At 44.9% G+C, this 19,636-nt stretch overlaps 2 protein-coding genes across 2 annotated transcripts; one reads left to right on the plus strand and one right to left on the minus strand.

Moving 5' to 3' along the window:
- Window positions 1-509: 509 nt before the first annotated feature.
- Window positions 510-4,651, minus strand: LOC123095903 (uncharacterized). The gene is made up of 3 exons (XM_044517473.1): window positions 3,949-4,651; window positions 2,494-2,550; window positions 510-1,727 (listed from the first exon to the last, which is right to left on the minus strand). The coding sequence occupies exons 1-3, from the start codon at window positions 4,182-4,184 to the stop codon at window positions 1,715-1,717; spliced, it is 306 nt and encodes a 101-aa protein (XP_044373408.1). The 5' UTR covers window positions 4,185-4,651; the 3' UTR covers window positions 510-1,714.
- Window positions 4,452-6,704, plus strand: LOC123096605 (uncharacterized). The gene is made up of 3 exons (XM_044518366.1): window positions 4,452-4,593; window positions 4,682-5,182; window positions 6,351-6,704. The coding sequence occupies exons 1-3, from the start codon at window positions 4,452-4,454 to the stop codon at window positions 6,356-6,358; spliced, it is 651 nt and encodes a 216-aa protein (XP_044374301.1). The 3' UTR covers window positions 6,359-6,704.
- Window positions 6,705-19,636: the final 12,932 nt, after the last annotated feature.

Here is a 19,636-nt window from a genome sequence, read left to right on the forward strand (position 1 = left end):
CTTACACATACTCCCTCCATTCCAAAATATAGTGCGTCCGCGCTTCTTGAGGTCGAACTTTGACCATAAATTTAACGAACGAGACCGACTGCGGCGGGTGAAAAAAATTACATAATTAAAAACTTCTTTCGAATACAAATTCACTGATATAATTTTTGCTCCCGCCGCAATCGGTCTTGGTAGTTAAATTTACGGTCAAAGTTGAAGCACGGAGATAGAGGAAGCACTGCATTGTGGAATGGAGGGAGTACATAATATACATGTGCGTGTCTTTACAAATAATTTCAAAAAAAAATTGCGCTATAGAAAATAGTTTTTTTGAAACGAGCACCATGGTGCCTGTGCACAACTTGCAATTTTCACGGAAGAGAGCGGTTACATTTGTACATAATGTGAGTGATGGCTTGCTACCAAGTAGGATTACTTAAAGTTGCAGCATCTAGAGCTGTGAGGTAGAACTACCTGTTGGGTTCGTTTTCGTGATATTGTGATACGGTGTGGAAGCTAGCTCTTACTAATTTCTAGTGGCTCGTCAACTGGTGTCCTTCCTGGCTCAGAGTAGAAGAATGTCTGAAAACGGAACACAAGTCTTCTTTAGAACCTTTGTATGCCTGGTTATTTCTCTTTGGAAGGTCCGTAGCTTCTACAGTGTGTATTTGAGTTCTCAACTCGGAGGTGCAGAGTGATCAAAATGTAAGTGCTCTAACGCTGTCAAAGGCTAGTTGTGTGTTTGTAAATGTGGACGGTGCGGATTATGTGTGTTTGGTGACAGACTTAATAAAGAAAATATGCAACCATACAAATCTCATGGTTCATCAACCTCCACTTGAACGGATGGTTTGGCTGAAGAGGATGTACTATACATCACTATTATATACCCAGTTTATCAGGCACATTGGCCACTAAACTTGATAGTAGTTTGATGATAAAGAACTTGGCAAACAATAAATTGTCCTTTTTTATTCAATTCTAATAACACACATCTTGAGGCTTGGGCCTCAATTTTCTACTTTAGTCATCACCACATAACATGATTCTAACATACATGTCATTCCCGATCTATCATCTCGAGCATCGATCTTTGTTACTATCAAAACTGAAGAAATTATGGGTATTAAATTTAGCAGCTGGCCTTCACTTTTGAGAGACAGGGCAAGCTGATAATTTGTAGCCTCCCCGGCTGTTTTCTAGAAATTTCAGTAGAAGTGAAGCCCTGTAGGAGATCCCTAAGGACTCTAGCTAAGATCTTTTTGAGACCCTGGGTGACTCGCGTGGACTTATCCCCTCTCGGTAAGCCGAAGACCATATCGTCCGCGTAGCGTGCATAATAGAAGACTACGGCCCCATCCAGTTAGTTTGTACCCACAACGGTAAGGGCTTGTTCAGAAAAGAAGGGTCAAGGGTCACTTATGGGAATGATATACAGTGCAGCTAATACTGTAATTAAACATGAAAGGAAATATAATTCTAATTAGTGGAAGGAACTTTGCATAAATTACTGCAACTGAAAAATCTAAATAAATCTTACTTCATCGCGTTCAGTATATGATGTTTGCCTTAATTTTTATATAATAATATAAAAGTAACTACACCCAAGAGGAACACAACATACACCTTCAGATGAAAGATGTGTTGTGGGCATTCATCCTAAACAAAGAAAACAAATCACCATAAGTCAAATTGGTAGAAGCTTTCCATAAGATCGGACAACCAATTAACTTTGTTCCCTACAGATGAGAAATCCAAAGGGGAAGACATTGTAAATTGTGCAACAAATCACTGGAAAAAAGACCAAGCAAAAACTACCATGCTGAAAATTATCTACTACCCAACACACAGACATAAAACAATTCCTTATTATGACATGCATTTGTTCAACTTCAGAAAACAAGCAATAGAAGAATTGTAACTCAGGTAGCATGGGACGATAAAAACAATTTGCTATGGAACTGTAAATAATTATGGGATACACATGGAAAACCGCAAAGATAAAAATTCTAGGCTACACATATAAAATTCCAACAGTAAAATCTAGATCATTACAACAAATTTCGAACTGTAACTCCAGCACATCAAGACTGTAACTACGCACTAGCAAATACTAATTCTGGGATGACATGAGAAGAGTTCCACAGGTAATCCAAGTCAATTACAACAAAATATGAATTGTAACTCCAGTGCATCATGGCTGTAACTACACAGTAACAAAATAGTAATTATGGAGTAAAATGAGAAGAGTTCCACCAGTAATCCAAGTCAATCACAAAGAAAATATGAGTTGTAACTCCAATACCTATACATTATAGAAGCTATGGAATAGCAATACTAATTCTCATTTAGTTGGTGATTGCGGGCAACAAGAACAATACTCGGTTGTAGTTAGGACTAAATCTTCAAAAATGCATACACATAAATTAAAAGGAAATTTGAATTCATAGTTCATAGTTCACACAGGAACAAAAATATACACAAAGTAAAGGTTGGATATCTTACAATATGTGCAGGTGGCTGGAGACGACGTCCCCAACATATTTGCAGTAATATCGGACACTGAAGTGACAGAAACAAAGATACATAGCAACTGCATCAACAATATTGTAAAATGGGGAACTACAAAAACAGTACATGCACTACAACTGTTGTCTATAATATTGTAAAGGAGGAACTATGAAACATTATTTGCAAGAATGATACCTCCATGAGCTCTAGTGCATAGCTGTTTCAAATATAATGGAAAATACATAAAGTTATTACAAAATACATTCAGGTTACACACTCTTTCATATCAACAATGAAGTGGGATAACTAATTACAATTCCTTGATTATGGAAAATTTGAATCTCCAAAGCACTAGAGCAACAGAAAAAAGTGGCGGCTATCCGGGACACAACTAAAATATGTGAGCGGAGAAAGAAAATTACAGGGCATACCGCAAACAAATTACATAGAAGTGTAAGAATAAATACATCAAAAAACTATCTAGCATGATGAAAAATATGAAACAATGCATCACAGAGTTATGAACTAAGCTTCAGACTTGGAAACATTGGCATATGAACCATACATAACTTACTAAACTAACAAATACACAAGCATAAAGAGACAACACCATCACTGCATTTGCAAGGTTACATACATGGACACTATAAAACTACAACTACCATCCTTGTTGGAATTTGCCATGTTATGTTCATTAAAACTGCCATGGTGTGTAGAAATATGTTTGCCATGGCAAATTTGGCTTGGTACATAAATATTAAGAATTGCCATGTTCTGTTGAATAAACTTGGCATAGTGTATATAGTACTCCCTGTGTCCCATAATATAAGAACGTTTTTGGCACTACACTAGTGTCAAAAACGTTCTTATATTATGGGACGGAGGGAGTAGATTTTTTATGACTTGTGAATCAAAGTAATATTCCGAAAAATGCCACAGTACTGTATGAAACTTATTGACATTTGCCATGTGTGTAATATTATATAATTTATCTTTAAAATTTGCTTTATAAGTGAGGCAAATTCAGATTTTTTGAATTTGTAGATCGTGGCAACTTGGAATAATTTTGAATATGATACATGAAGTTTGCCATGACAAACACATTAAGTAGCATCCATTCAGAACATATGACCTTGCCATGTGATGCTACACAAGTTTGCCATGGTTATAATAATTTGAACATTGGATTCGTGAGAAAATTGAATTTGCCATGGCAAAATTATCTAGTATCATCTATTCAAAGCGATGTGAACTTGCAATGCAATTCTACACAAAAATTTGCCATGGTGTGTTAATCTGAACATTGGATTTTGTAGGAAACTGAATTTGCCATGGCAAAAACACTCAGATCATTGATCCAGAAATTGAAATGTACTTAGCTATGCTCTGTTGACTGCAGCATGCACACATCCCATTATCCCAGCACTAGCCGAGGGAGCAGAGACTCACCTCCTGGACTGATATCGGCACTTGAAGGTGGGGATTGGACGAAGCAACACCAACAGCTCCTCCACAGGGTGGCAGACTCCAGCACAATCCGATGGCGGCGCGGTCGCGCCGTACGCCTCCTCCCCATGACGATGTCCGCCGCAACTCCTCCCCCTCCGTGCCCCACCTCCTGAAAGCACCTTGCCGACGTCCTCGGGAAGAAAGGCAACGAGGGAGGGGGCATACGGGACGCCCATCGACGGGAACCACGACGGGGACGAAAAATCGCCAGAGAAATCGACGCGCTCGAACCGTCAACGAGCCCATGCTTCTTCCGCGCTCGAGGCCACCGCCGTGTCACCACACTCGAGGCCGCCGCCGTGACCCACACTCGAGGTCGCCGTCTTGACCCGCGCTCGAGGCCACCGGAGGTCGTCGGGCGGGCGTTCCTGCTTGGTGGCGCAAGCCATCTGTCATCCTATCGTCGATTTGGACGCCGACGAAGAAGAGAACGTCGCGCCTCCATGCCCGAGCTCCTGCGAGAGAGGAGCTCCCGAGCAACGGTCGCATCCTCAAAGCCTCCCCGACCCGCTTTCCGGCCGCACCTCCTCTGTTTTTTCTCCCTCCACCTGCGCCTTGGGAACATTGGAAAAGAGGATAAGGTTGGTGGGGGAACGACTAGTATAGAATCTGGTCATCTGGTGCAAAAATAGAAAAAGGATTATGGACCATTGGATTTGGGATGAATGGTAAGGATCTAGGTGGAGGAATCTGTACTCACGGTTACATCATTCTGTGCAAAAACATCCTTCTGGTGCTCATGTTTTCTCTTCGGATCCTTCTCAGATCCCCAATCCTCCATCGGCCCTCTCGACCTCTCCAGCCGGCGAGCGACGCTGTCGGCGGTCCAGGCCAGATCCGGTGTTGGCTCCCCTCCACAGCTTCTTCTCCCTGCCTCCTATCTTCCACTCCGGCTTCAAGGTCGCGTGGATCCGCCTTCCGGCCAGGCCCAACGCCGCGCGGCGCATCATCGCAGGGATTCGTCGACCGTCGCTAGTCGTCCTCGCCGATGGCCGCGGGCGCCTCGGGCACAGCTGCCTAGGTCACCATCTGGCCTCCACCATGCCGGACTCCGACGGGTTCGCAACAGTTCCGAAAACCCGCGGCACAGAGTTGTTAGAGAATACGCAGCCCCGACGGCTACACGCGCCAGCTCTTCTTCCTGACTCCATCCCCTCACTGGCTCAGTATCAAGGTATCTTCTCTCTCACCCATATATTTCTATCTAATGGGGAAGTCTAGTTTGTGTTCGAGTCTGGGCACATGCCCAGCCAACGTAGCCACTGATTTACCTCATGTTCTATGTTTACCGATCACATGTAACAATTTTGAATGCACAGAATAGTTTACTGCTTGTACTCCACTACATAGTTCCATTTAATCTATTGCGCCATGTATATGCTACTCCCTCCGATCCAAAAAAAAGTGTTGTGGTTTATTTTGGATCGGAGTGTGTATTGAATCAAAGCATGAATATTTCGGAGGCAGTGCACATGTCTTTGACTGAGTTGACTATGGATCTAGCTAGGGGAAGTATGCCGAGAGTGCACACAGTTATCAATTTGGCATTTCTTCAATTGCGGATCTTACGCGTACATCGGTCAAATTGTTAGCTAAATTTAGCTAGCTTCTAGTTGAATTGCTTTCAAGCGGTGATTGAAAAGTGAATATAATTTCCCTTGATTATGGAGAACAAGTGACATGTTGTGGGGAAACTCGTCAATGGTGGGACAACATATGCATATCCGCAAAATCAAGCCGACGCAATAATGTCTCGTCCATCTAATTAACCTGCACCATGTTTGGTTAGCTAGCTACTAGTTAAGAATTTGTTGTTGTTCTGAGCTAGTGTGCTTGCTGGCATGGGGTATGCATATTGCAGATTTAACTAACAAAACTCAAGGGCCAAGGCTTTTGATGAACTGACGCCCGTCAATTGTTTCACACTCCAGTAGCTAGCTGGTGGGAGATACCTTGATTGGAGACATCAAATAATGGATGTATGTGTATTTGTGACTAACAGTTAGCCAACAAGGGTTTAACAACATTACAGAAACAGTAGAAGTACAGATGCAGAGCAGAGAGAGCTAGCTAGCTAGCTGCCTGAGCTGCACCGGCATGCGTGGTGTTTTGTTTCAGGAGATTGAGAAGTCAGACATCTGGATTTTGGTGTAGAACACATGTTATGCTCTGGGTATGATGAGTAGTTTAGAGCTCATTGACTAGTACTAAGCTCTGCCCCTGCCGTTGCTCTTGGGTCATTTTGAAGAATTATTTACAGCTTCTAGAGAATCTTAGTTGTTGCTGTCTCACCTGGTTCTAAGCAAATAAAAATAGTATTTGTTTCGTGTGATCTTTCCCAGGCATATGAAGTTCCAAGAGCAAGAAACAGTATAACTGGAGGCAAGAGAAGAACTTTCTGTTATATACCATCAGGGTAGCAAAGCTGATACAATTTTTTAAAGCAATGCTTGTTCAGTTGTGATCCTTAAGTCCTTCACACTCATTCTTACTGGTCATGCACTAGAAATGATCATGCCATCTTATGTATCACTTCATATGTATGTATGTTCTCTCGTGGATGCGCCAGATTGACAAATATGTGTGCCCGGGAAGGGTCTAGTTTGACGTGTACTCGAATATTTTTGCAACTGATGGTCTAGCTTGACATGTACTCAAATAATTCCAATATTTGTGTTTGGAATTGTCCAGTCTAACATGTGCCTAAAATGGTCTAGCTTGACTTAATTTTCTCATCTTCACTTATATTTGTGATACATATTGACACACTTTGTGAACCAACTTGTTTAGTTTTCTTGCACGATTGATAGACATATAGTAGAAGCCAGTACTGTACTTATATGTACATGAAACCATCAATTAGACAAGTATAAAGCTGAAGCATCAACGCTGTGACGATTTGAAGATTAGTCGTATATACCAAGGACAAAATGAACGAATATGAGAAAGGTGAGGTGTTTACAGTGGAAGTCACGTTTTATATTTGACTACTAGCAGGGGTTTTTTGTAAAAATGTACATTAAGTGGCAGGAGGTACCTCTGTGCCATTCATCTTCGATCCAATGGCCCAGAATGCGTTTTTCTATTTTTGCACCACAAGCGCAGATTCTATACTAGTTGCTCCCGGTTGGTGGGGAGGGGATGGGAAGATACTGGAGTGGGAGGAAAAAAACATTCGCAACCATGCGGTCCTATACCGAACGAAAAAAAGTTGGCTTGGCTAATATCTTTGATTTAAGATCTGTGTCTGCAATCAACGGTGCAGAGGACGTTCGGTCCAACAGTCTAAAAAGCAGGACGTTTGGGCATTATTGTTTCCGAAGACATAACATCGTCCTTGACAGAATTTAGCGTGAATCGTCAAGCACGATCCAACGGAGGGAAGTTTTATTATTATAGTTCGTCTGACCATGCCTAGTTGTGAACAAGCTCAACTAGGTGACCTTTTCTCTGACCGTGCCAGCCCTCGGGGATCACGTCCTGGGCCGTAACATTCCAGATGCCATAAATACTTTCCACCCTGATTGCAAGAGGCGCCTGCATCTTCCTCCTCCCATAGCCATACTCCCAGCCGTACTCGGTAAACCTAGTCAGCACCCTTTCGACATTTGTTGCTTGATGCGCCCTTGAAATACACGCTCAGCATGTACAGGTCGCCCGGCCTTGGAACGTAAAGGAGTATAACATGGAAACGGTCGGGTGTGGCGCTCGGGTCGACCCGGTACGCCACGGACGCCACAGGGGAGTTGTAGGCGCATTCAAAGCTGCATGTCTGTTAGTGTTAGCGTATACAGTAGATAGATGGGAGAATATCATACGGAAACCAATATTCAAAGAAAACTTTGTGAAAACCATGTTTGAAAGTTTCAAAAAAATCTGAAAAAAGTGGGATGTTAAGAGGATGATGTTCTATTGTAATGTGAAATTTCAAGTAAAAACACATTACGGGATGCGAATTATGAAAAAGACCAAATCTGGATTTTGTAGGGGGCAAAATACAGTAGAATCTCTAATATATGTTCTCTCTGATAAAATTTCGTCACAAATGTGCAAAACTTTTTGGGGGGGGGGGGGGGGGGGCATGGCCCCCTGAGTTACACTAAGCTCCGCCAGTGCATGTGTGAGTCCAAACTGAAACATAAATCCGTCGAGCGAATAGTTGACATTGATTTGTTTTGATAAAGGCCGGGTTTTTTTACTCATAGTTGACATTGGCGCATGTCATTGTCACACTATTTCTCTCACTAGCATGCCAGTCCACTCACTACTCCACAAAACATACTGCAAATACTTTATTTATTTATTCTATAACCTATGTACTCACTATTGGAGTATATATAAATTATACAGAACTAACAATCGTCGGACATATTTAGATGCTATGAGTGAAGTGCAACATGGCCTGCGTCGATGCATTAGTGGTGCAAATCTCTGAATTGTCATTCTTACCATTACCAATCGCACGATAACCCGGTGCCAATTTTGTATTCTCGGAAAGAACTCGATCCATGTAAGAAACTTGCACTTCGAGTCACATGCATGCATGGTTCTCAGTCCAAGCGTTTATCAGTTCCAAGCTTTGAATTGTGGAAGAAGGTAAACATGAGGTAATGCTCCAATGTGTATATGAAATGGTAATGACAACGATGTACTATGGGGCTCCGTGGGCTGTCCGACCAGAAAATCGGTCGTTGACCAGGCTTCGGGAGGCCGTTTGGATCGGCTCCAAAACGTTGGTACGCCAACTCTCCCCAGCTTTCATCCTCTTACTTTACGCCAAATAGTTGGTGGAAACGACGGCGGCCAAATCGCTCGCCTATTTTTTGGCGAGCCAACGACGCCCACGAATTGGTAAGGCGGGGCTGGGCAAGAACCAAACAGACCCTATATTACTTTTGACTCTTTCTTCAGTGTTCCACCATGACCAAGAAGGTGATGCATTGGTATGTAGAACTGACGTCATACGTGCTTGGACTAAGGATACACATTTGTTTGTTCAGAACCATACGTAGAAAACTCCTGACGATCAAAGATCATGGATGGTGCCATGGTGATAGACATGACTTTTCTCTTATCATGCTAGCGGCAGGGCTTCTTCCTTTTCAACAAAATTCGAGCAAGTACTAATAAACGGAGAGAGAATAGTGAAAGATTGCAAACCTACTGTCGTGTAGCCATATCTGTACTTCCTACCTCTGACCAGCCACTTCATCCTCGCCCAAGGAGTAAGACCAAAAATACAACCGCACCGCGTCACACGTACGATTAATCGATGACCTGCAAGCAGCGAAATGTTAGTCGCGGTAAGGTTTCTACCGTTCTCATTAGATTTTACACTGTTCTAGGAAGTTGTACTAACTGTGGAGAATGAAAGAGAAATTGACGGTCTTGGCCAGGGGACCGACTAATCAATCTATCTATTCCAAGTTTGCACGAAATCCTGCTCTGGCCCGGTTACAAAGTTATAATCGACGTCTCAATTTGACCACGGTGTTCATTTCTCTGGAACTTGTAAAGAGTGGCCAGCGATGTTTTATTTTTTACCTCAAGTAGCCAGCAATGTTGATCCTATATGGATCTCGGACCCGGAGGTTTGCACGTTAACATGGACACCATGGATGGTGGCAGACAAGACTTTTCTCTTATGCGTTCTATACTTGTATACGTCATATAGAGAACACACACAAAAATGAATGGGTTACAGGAGGGAGAGAGAGAGGCCAGCTAGCTAGGCACGTCGCCGTCCCTGGCTATATACGGGGAGGTCTCACCACCATCGATCACACACACACGGACAAAAAGGTGGTGACGATGACCCGGACAAGCCTGCTCCTCGCCCTCCTCCTAGCTGCGTTCGCCGCCACGCTCGCTGGCGCATTCGGCGTTCTGCTCAATGGGACTACCGCGTTCTACGGTGACCCACACGGCGCGGTACTACTCAAATACTATAACATGTACACTGCGTTCTATGCACCTATATGACAATGACATGCACCAATGTCAACTATGAGTCAAAAACCCCGTGTTTATGAAAACAAATCAATGTCAACTATTCGCTCGACAGATTTATGTTTCAGTTTTGACTCACTCATGCACTGGCGGAGCTTGGTGTAACTCAAGGGGGGCCATGCCCCCCCCCCCCCCAAGTTTTGCACATTTGTGAAGAAATTTTATGAGAGAGAACATAGATTAGAGATACTATTGTATTTTGCCCCCTACAAAATTCAGATTTGGTGTTTTGCTCCCCAGCCAGCTTTGTCAATCTCCGCCACTGCACACATGGGTATCTGGGTCATGGGTCATGGGAGACGGTGCAGTCACTTCTTCTGATATTGCCATCAATCCCTTCCCGGCAGCTACGGATGACTAGGGGTAAAAAACAAAAACATGTTGTGCATACGTAGGATGCGGTGATGTGCTGTCATTTGAAAGCACTCCGAAATTCCCTCCCCGCCAGAAAGGAGATCTGGTGGACGCATGCACGTCTTCCAGAACCGTCAACCGACGAAATTGTGGTGGCAGCTGCGGATCTGCGGTTATGATCCTCTGGCTTTTCTGCAATCTCAGCATGTTCTCACGGTGTGCGTTTTGAGCCTTAGCCATTGGGAACATTGCCGTGTTCTGCTCAACAGGACTGCCACGTTCTACGGCGACCACACGGCGCGGGGAACCAAGGTACTACTCAAATATTGTAACATGTACACTGATTTTTATGCACCTATATATGTTGCTTATGTTCTTGCTGCTTTTCTTTTAGCTGGAATTTGCGGCTACGGCCCCGCGGTAGCCGAACCACCCTTCTCGTCCTTGGTGGAATTCAAACCAATACACTAGACTGCGTACCAAAATCAATCACAACAACCATCCCCTAGGTTGAATCCCAGCCATTACAGTAGAAGAACTTAAGAAACAAAATCCCAACAATTTAACCCCACTGGATTGAATCCCAACCTAGAAAATTTTGCAACAACTAACACTCCAAATAACAGGCAACAAACCCCACGGGGAAATGAAACTAAGCATAAAAAACATATGAAAACAACAGACACAGTTCTAATTCGAAGAAAAAAAAGGAACTCACAAAAATGACAGGCAATGAATCTCGAGGACGAACGGGGCACAAATAAATCTAGCAAACTAGATCAGGGAAAAGACACAGGCACACGTGAGCGGAAGAAAAAAATGATGAAAGTGGGACAAATCATACATGAAAAATGGAGATGGGGGGAAATTGTACGCCAAAATCAACCGAGCAAACGCTCAAATACGAAGGCCTGTAGCTAAAATCCACAAGGAAGCAGTGGCGTAGGGGTCTAAATCGCCATGGAGGCCGTCGTCTCTCACTGCTCTCCGCAGCTATCAGCTGATCTCCGCCATGCCTCGCGTTTTGGGATGAAGCGGTGAGAGAGAAAGAGAGAGAGAAAAAAAAGAATACACTATCACATCACATGTTGTTGACGGGCTCTTAACAGGCGGCCCGAAAAGGATAGTACAAGTAAACACGGGACCGGTAAAGACATAACATCGTCCCACGACAGAATTTAGCATGAATCGTGAAGCACGATCAAGCGGAGGGAAGTTTTTTATTACAGTTCGTCTGACCATGCCTACAGTGGGTCAGAGAAAAGGTCGCCTAGTTGAGCTTGTTCACAAATGGCGTAGCTTGCAAAGCTGGCTCCCCTGTGTTACACAAAGGGGGCAAAATACAGTAGTATCTCTAATCTCTGATAAGTTTTTCTCAAAAATGTGCAAAACTTTGGGGGGGGGGGCATGCCCCCCTGTGTTACACAAAGATCCGCCAGTGCATGTGTGAGTCAAAACTGAAACATAAATCTGTCAAGCAAATAGTTGACATTGATTTGTTTTGATAAAGGTCGGTTTTTTACTCATAGTTGACATTGGTGCATGTCATTGTCAGATTATCTCACTCACTAGCTTGCCAGACCACTCACTACTCCACAAAACAAAGTGCAGATACTTTCCGTATGATATTTTTCCTAGATAGATAAACAAAATCTTCAAACAAACTGCTCATACAAACATGTGGTGCGTACAATTGGTACGTGATTGGGATGGTCGGAGAAGCGCGCAGTTCCGAGTCTCGGCCCGGAGTGCCATTGCGGAGAAAGCTTGACCGCTCAGCTGGATCACGGCGTTATTGATGCAAGGCCCACTTATGCAGATGTCGGTGAACATGACGGTGCGTCATCGTTGCAGGCCTTGTGTTTGCAAGTCACGCGGAAGTAGTTGCCGTAGACGAACCTGGTTATTGTGTTCAGACGGCCAACAAAGACCATGTGGACGAGAAGGGTGGTTCGGCTACCACGGGGCCGTAGCCGCAAATTCCGGCTACAAGAAAAGCAGCAAGAACATACTACAGCATATATAGGTGCATAGAACGCAGTGTACATGTTACAGTAGTTGAGTAGTACCTTGGCTCCCCGCGCCATGTGGGTTGCCGTAGAATGCGGCAGTCCCGTTGAGCGGAACGCCAAATGTGCCGGCAAGCGAAACGGCGGATGCATCGGCAAGCACAGCTAAGAGGAGGGCGAGGAGTAGGCTTCTCCGGGTCATCATCACCACCTTTTTGTCCGTGTGTGCGTGTGTCAGTGTGTGTGACCAATGGTGGTGAGACCTGCCAGTATATATAGCCAGGGATGGCGACGTGCCTAAGCAACTGGCCTCTCTCTCTCGTAACCTATTCGTTTCTGTGTGTGTTCTCTATATGACGTATACAAGTATAGAACGCATAAGAGAAAAGTCTTTGGGGGGGGGCATGCCCCCCTAAGTTACACTAAGCTCCACCACTCTCGGTGTGCGTTTTGAGCATAGCCATTGGGAACACGCGATACATTTCCATTTTCACATGCCACGGGGAGGCTCATGGGGGGGCATGCCCCCCTGAGTTACACTAAGCTCCGCCACTCTTGGTGTGCGTTTTGAGCCTAGCCATTGGGAACACGTGATACATTTCCATTTTCACATGCCACAGGGAGGCTCATCCTTACATTTGTGTACGTGGATGATGGCTTGTGTGCCCTCCCTAATCCCTATGCATATTCTTCATAACTCTGCGTATTCTTTACGACTCCCTCTGGGCATTCATGACTGCGGGTTTTGGTTCTATCGCTAATGGCCAGTTTGCAGTGCTCACTAGGAGATTGGAAGTTGACAGAAAATATTACAAATGCAGCCTTTTCTTTTTGCGGGGAATTACAAATGCAGCTTGTTACAACGCATCGATGACATGGCTTAATTCATCTTATTGCATGTTGGCTTAATTCATTTTGCTAACAGCGCATCGATGACTTACCAGGTCGCTCGTGGATTTAGGGCATCTCCAATGCCGACCCTCAAACCATACGCATCCATCCGGACCGGGCTGTCCGGACCGCAGAAGCCATCCAACACGGGCATGTATCGATCACCGAGCGGTCCAGACGTGTTTTCTCCCGCAAACCGGAACCAAATATGGGGGTTTTGCGGGAGTTCAGACACGCGAAACGTTGCTCTCTGCCCCTCCCCCCCCCAAAAGGAAGGCATAGCCCACGCTTTTTTAGCAACCCGCACTATTTTCGCACCAAAATACCACACTCTCTTCTTCCATCCCCCACCCCTCTCCGCCCAATTCACGCTCTTTTCTCCCACCCTCTTCTTCCTTCCGCTGCCGACGCATGGAACCATCGGAGAACCTGTCGGAGATGGAGGCGGAGGAGGTGCCGGAGGATCCGAGCATCACACTCGTCCGGAAGATCAACTCGGCTACGCGGCAAACTCACCGCGTAAAAGCGAAGGCCGTAAAGGAGGAGAAGCTCAAGAAGCACGGTTGGCCGCCAGAGGGCCTGGTGGTGGCCGTGGAGGAAGTGGCGGGCATCGCCAGACGGGCGCACCCACAGTACAAACAACGTCATGGCCGGAGCATTACAAGCCTCCGTACTACTACGCCGCCAAGCTACTCCGAACCCCCGCCGGTAAGGTGCCTTACATCGTCGACGTAAATGCGGTGCCACTCTTCTCCGAGTATTCTTCACTACAGCTCATCCAGGCGCGGACGGCGGCCGGGGAACAGATGGGTGACCGCATGCTGTTCGCTACAACGCTTAGAGTGGGAGAGCCGGCATACTACGGTCCGGACAGGGAGATGCTCGACATCATCCACAACGCAGGCGACAGAGGAGGAGGAGGCTATGAGGACGGGCAGGTGGAAGACTAGGATCCCACCTAGTCCAGCAACTACCGGCAGCAGTCTTGTACCTAGACAGCCACGCAACAGTTCTACACCAAGACCGACATGGACACACAACAACAACAACATTGGGTCGCCGGACAGAAGCAGCCGGTGGGGGGGGGTAGGGACACGAGGACGATGGTCTGGCTGATACAGTCGGCCCTGAATCAGGTGTAGCATGGCGGACTCATGGCGATTCCACAACGGCGACTGTGTAGGAGTCCGGGTTGTGGTCGGCTCCGGCTCCGCGTCGTTGCCTTTTCTTCTTTCTCCTCTTTTTTTCATTTTCCTTTTAGCAAATCCGTACTATAGTACCAGCACACCACTCGATTGACCCCGACACAGCTTGAGATTTTGGCACTAGTGCATGCTGTTACGTTTGGATAAGTACTGCAGCAATCGCCGCTGGCCGGCTGTCCAAGACCACAGAAAATATTATTAGGAAGCCCGTGGTTTCCAGTGCGCCACGGCCGGCCGGCTCGAAACTTGATCCGGTATGCGTCAGACACAATAGCAGTCGGACACGGTTACCCTACACCTCGAAACTTAAAGCAGAAATTCTTGCAGGCCTCGAGATGGTGACTGGCGGCGGCTTACGAAATTAATCTGGCGATTTGTGGCGGTGCACAAGATGCAACCCTAATTTCTTTAATCTCAATCTTGTATACGCTGGCTCCAAAGTTAATCATGTTCCAGATCACAAAACAATGAACTTGTCGGCTCTTCCTCATCTGACGAAATCACGAGTTTCTCGAACCCTAGGAGAGATCCCTCCAAGAACTCATCACCACCGTGTGCAAGCCCCACGGTGGGCGCCAACTATCGTGGATTTGTCACGGCAGATGTCCTAGTGTGAGGACTTAGTCGTGAGGCCAACGCATCTACGCGGTAGCTTGAAGGGGTTGATCGGAATCGAGAGACACAACACGCAAGACAAAGATTTAGACAGCTTCGGGCCCCGGGAAACATCATCCGGTAACAACCCTACATGCTGTTTGTGGCTAGGTCTCATTATCATCATGAGGGAGTCACCGTATCTCAGGCTCTCCTAGTTGTGTCTAGACTTAACGATTATTCAACTTGCCCCCCTCTTGGGGTGCCCTGCCCCTCCTTATATGAGTTGAAGGGGCGGGTTACATGTAGAGTCCAACTCGGACTTAAGACTTAACTATTCTGACTTCTCTTCACGGGCTTCTCTCCATGGGCTCCTTAATGTTTTGGGATTTATTAACCCCAGGCGACTCTGTCACAGTCTGACTTAAACATCTGGCTTAAACAATCTTGCTTAACTATCTGGCTTAACTGTCCGGCTTAACTATCTTGCTTAATTGTCTGGCATAACTGTCTCCGTCGGCTTACCATGCTTAACTGTCTCCGCCGGCTTACCCTGCTTAACTGTCCGTCAGCTTACCCTACTTAACTGTCTCCGCCGGCTTACCCTGCTTAACTGTCTCCGCCGGCTTAAATAGCTTAAACAATCTGTTGGGTCACCAATGAAACACCAAGTCCCCGTCGGGTCATATCTCCGGCCGGGTCATACCGCGGGGTATATCCCCGACAACTTCCCATATATAAGTCTTTACCTTTCGACCATTCCGAGACTCCTCCTGACGTCCGGGATCTCATCCGGGACTCCGAACAACATTTGGTTACCACTCATCAAATATCCTAATACTACTCCAGCGTCAACGAACGTCAAGCGTGCGACCCTGCGGGTTCGGGAATTATGTAGTCATGACCGAGACACCTCTCCGGTCAATAACCAATAGCAGGACCTGGATGCCCATATTGATTCCTACATATTCCACAAAGATCTTTTATCGGTTGAATCTATATGACAACATACGTAATTCCCTTTGTCTGTCGGTATGTTACTTGCCCGAGATTCGATCGTCGGTATCTTTATACCTAGTTCAATCTCATTACCTACAAGTCTCTTTACTCGTTCCGTAATACATCATCTTGCAACTAACTCCTTAGTCACTTTGCTTGCAAGCTTCTTGTGATGTGTATTACCAAGAGGGCCCAGAGATACCTCTCCGTTACACGGAGTGACAAATCCCAATGTCGATTCACGCCAACTCAACAGACACCTTCGGAGATACCTATAGAGCATCTTTATGATCACCCTATTACGTTGTGACGTTTGATAGCACACAAGGGATTCCTTCGGTATCAGGGAGTTGCATGATCTCATGGTTGAAGAAACATGTATTTGACATTAAGAAAGCAGTAGCAATAAACTAAACGATCATATGCTATGCTAACGGTTGGGTCTTGTCCATCACATCATTCTCCTAATGATGTGATCCCGTTATCAAATGACAACTCATGTATATGGTTAGGAAACCTTAACCATCTTTGATCAACGAGCTAGTCTAGTAGAGGCTCACTAGGGACATGTTATTTGTTTATGTATCCACACATGTATTTAAGTTTCGGTCAATACAATTCTAGCATGAATAATAAACCTTTATTATGATTTAGGAAATATAATAATAACGATTTTATTATTGCCTCTAGGGCATATTTCCATCACGATCCTCTCCATGGCATAGAGCAAAAGTGCACAACCTTTTGGAACAACATTCTCATATGGTTCCATGAGCACAAGTATTTCGCGCACTACTCCGGCGCGGTCATACGCAACCGTGACTGGAAGTCCCTCAACCATCTATGGTACACCCTCCAAGAGGTTGTATCCAAGTATTCCAGGCACTTGAAGCATCTCATCGCACGGTGGCCTAGCGGTGCACAAATCAGCAAGCATGTAAGTTGATCACTAGCCGGACATGCATTCTTTTGTTGATCACTAGCCGGATATGCTTAGTTTTGTTGATAACTAGCCGGGCATGCATTTTTTTGTTGCTCACTAGCGGGTATGCTTAGTGTTGTTCCTCACTTGATGGATATGCATATAAAATTGTTGTAAACATGGCATGAATAATTCATAAATTATAGTACGTTGGAGACGTATCAACGTCCCCAAGCTTATTTCCTTCTCGTCCTCGAGTAGGTAAATGATAACAGAAATAATTTATGAAGTGTGAATGCTAGCATAGTGCATAAGTTTGATCAATGATAATTTCAGTTACTTTTCCTAGCATCATAACAACAACTCTTTCTCATAAAACTCATCGTGATAAAGTAGCAATCAATTCACATGTTATGGTTCAAACAATGCATTCTCTTGAAACTTAACAACGTATGTTCTTAGTCACCAAATAATTGCATTTCAACTTATCTTGAACAAAGTCTAAGTAAGAGCTCCATATACTCAATTATCATTTAGTCTTCTATGATTGCTAATACTCAAAGCATATTTTTAGAACAAATAGCATCCACCGAACGCAGAGAAAGATAGGGGCTTAATTTTCGCCTCCCAACTCATTTATCATAGAGATAATTGTCAACAATAATACTTCATGAACAAATTGTTGGGGAACGTAGCATGCAATTTCAAAAAATATCCTACGATCACGCAAGATCTATCTAGGAGATGCATAGCAATGAGAGGGGAGAGCATCTTCATACCCTTGAAGATCGCAGAGCGGAAGCGTTTATCAACGCGGTTGATGTAGTCGTACATCTTCACGATCCATCCCGATCAAGTACCGAACGTATGGCACCTCCGCGTTCAGCACACGTTCAGCTTGATGACGTCCTCGCCTTCTTGATCCAGCAAGATGGGCGAAGTGGTAGATGAGTTCCGGCAGCACGACGGCATGGTGACGGTGTTGGTGAAGAACAATCTCCGCAAGGCTTCGCCAAGCACAACGGAAACTATGACGGAGGATAAACTAGAGGGGACGGGGTTGTCGGCACACGGCTTGGTGATTCTTGATGTGTCTTTGGTGCTAGCCCTGCCCCTCTATTTATATATATGTTGAGCCCTCCGGAAGAAACTTGGAGTAAAAGCCTCCTCAAAGTCGGTTTTGCCTGAAAGGCAAGAGTCCTACTCGGACTCCAGGGCTAGACGCTAGGGTTCCCGTCGTCTACCCCCTAGACGCCAGGGTTCCTGGCGTCTAGCCTCTGGTCTCTGCAAAACTTCCTTTTGCACTTTCCAAAAGCCTCGTGGGCTTTCCCCTTTGGCCCAAATAAAGTGTTCCCGTACCCAAACATTTCGGGAGACATCCGGAACCGCTTACGGAGATCAAACACTACTATCCCATATATCAAACTTTACCTTCGGACCATTCCGGAGCTCCTCGTCATGTCCATGATCTCATCAGGGACTCCGAACAACATTCGGTTACCAACATACATAACTCATATAATACTATATTGTCAACGAACGCTAAGCGTGCGGACCCTACGGGTTCGAGAACTATGTAGACATGACCGAGACACCTCTCTGGTCAATAACCAATAGCAGAACCTGGATGCCCATATTAGTTCCTACATACTCTACGAAGATCTTTATCGGTCGAACCTTATGACAACATATGTTATTCCCTTTTTCATCGGTATGTTACTTGCCCGAGATTCGGTCGTCGGTATCCTCATATCTAGTTCAATCTCATTACCGGCAAGTCTCTTTACTCGTTCCGTAATGCATCATCCCGTAACTAACTCATTAGTCCCATTGCTTGCAAGTCTTATAGTGATGTGCATTACCGAGAGGGCCCAGAGATACCTCTCCGATACTCGAGTGACAAATCCCAATCTTGATCTATGCCAACCCAACAAACACCTTCGGAGATACCTGTAGAGCATCTTTATAATCACCCAGTTACGTTGTGACGTTTGATAGCATACAAGGTGTTCCTTCGGTATTCGGGAGTTGCATAATCTCATAGTTAGAGGAATATGTATAAGTCATGAAGAAAGTAATAGCAATAAAACTAAACGATCATTATGCTAAGCTAACGAATGGATCTTGTCCATTACATCATTCTCTAATGATGTGATCCCGTTCATCAAATGACAACACATGTCCATGGTCAGGAAACTTAACCATCTTTGATTAACGAGCTAGTCAAGTAGAGGCATACTAGGGACACTCTATTTTGTATATGTATTCACACATGTACTAAGTTTCCAGTTAATACAATTCTAGCATGAATAATAAACATTTATCATCATATAAGGAAATATAAATAACAACTTTATTATTGCCTCTAGGGCATATTTCCTTCAGTCTCCCGCTTGTACTAGAGTCAATAATCTGGATTACACAGTAATGATTCTAACACCCATGGAGTCTTGGTGCTGATCATGTTTTGCTCGTGAGAGAGGCTTAGTCAACGGGTCTGCAACATTCAGATCCGTATGTATTTTGCAAATATTTATGTCTCCCTCCTTGACTTGATCGCGGATGGAGTTGAAGCGTCCCTTGATGTGTTTGGTTCTCTTGTGAAATCTGGATTCTTCGGTAAGGTAATTGCTCCAGTATTGTCA

Source organism: Triticum aestivum, chromosome 4D, assembly GCF_018294505.1.
Source record: "Triticum aestivum cultivar Chinese Spring chromosome 4D, IWGSC CS RefSeq v2.1, whole genome shotgun sequence".
Lineage (NCBI taxonomy): Eukaryota > Viridiplantae > Streptophyta > Magnoliopsida > Poales > Poaceae > Triticum > Triticum aestivum.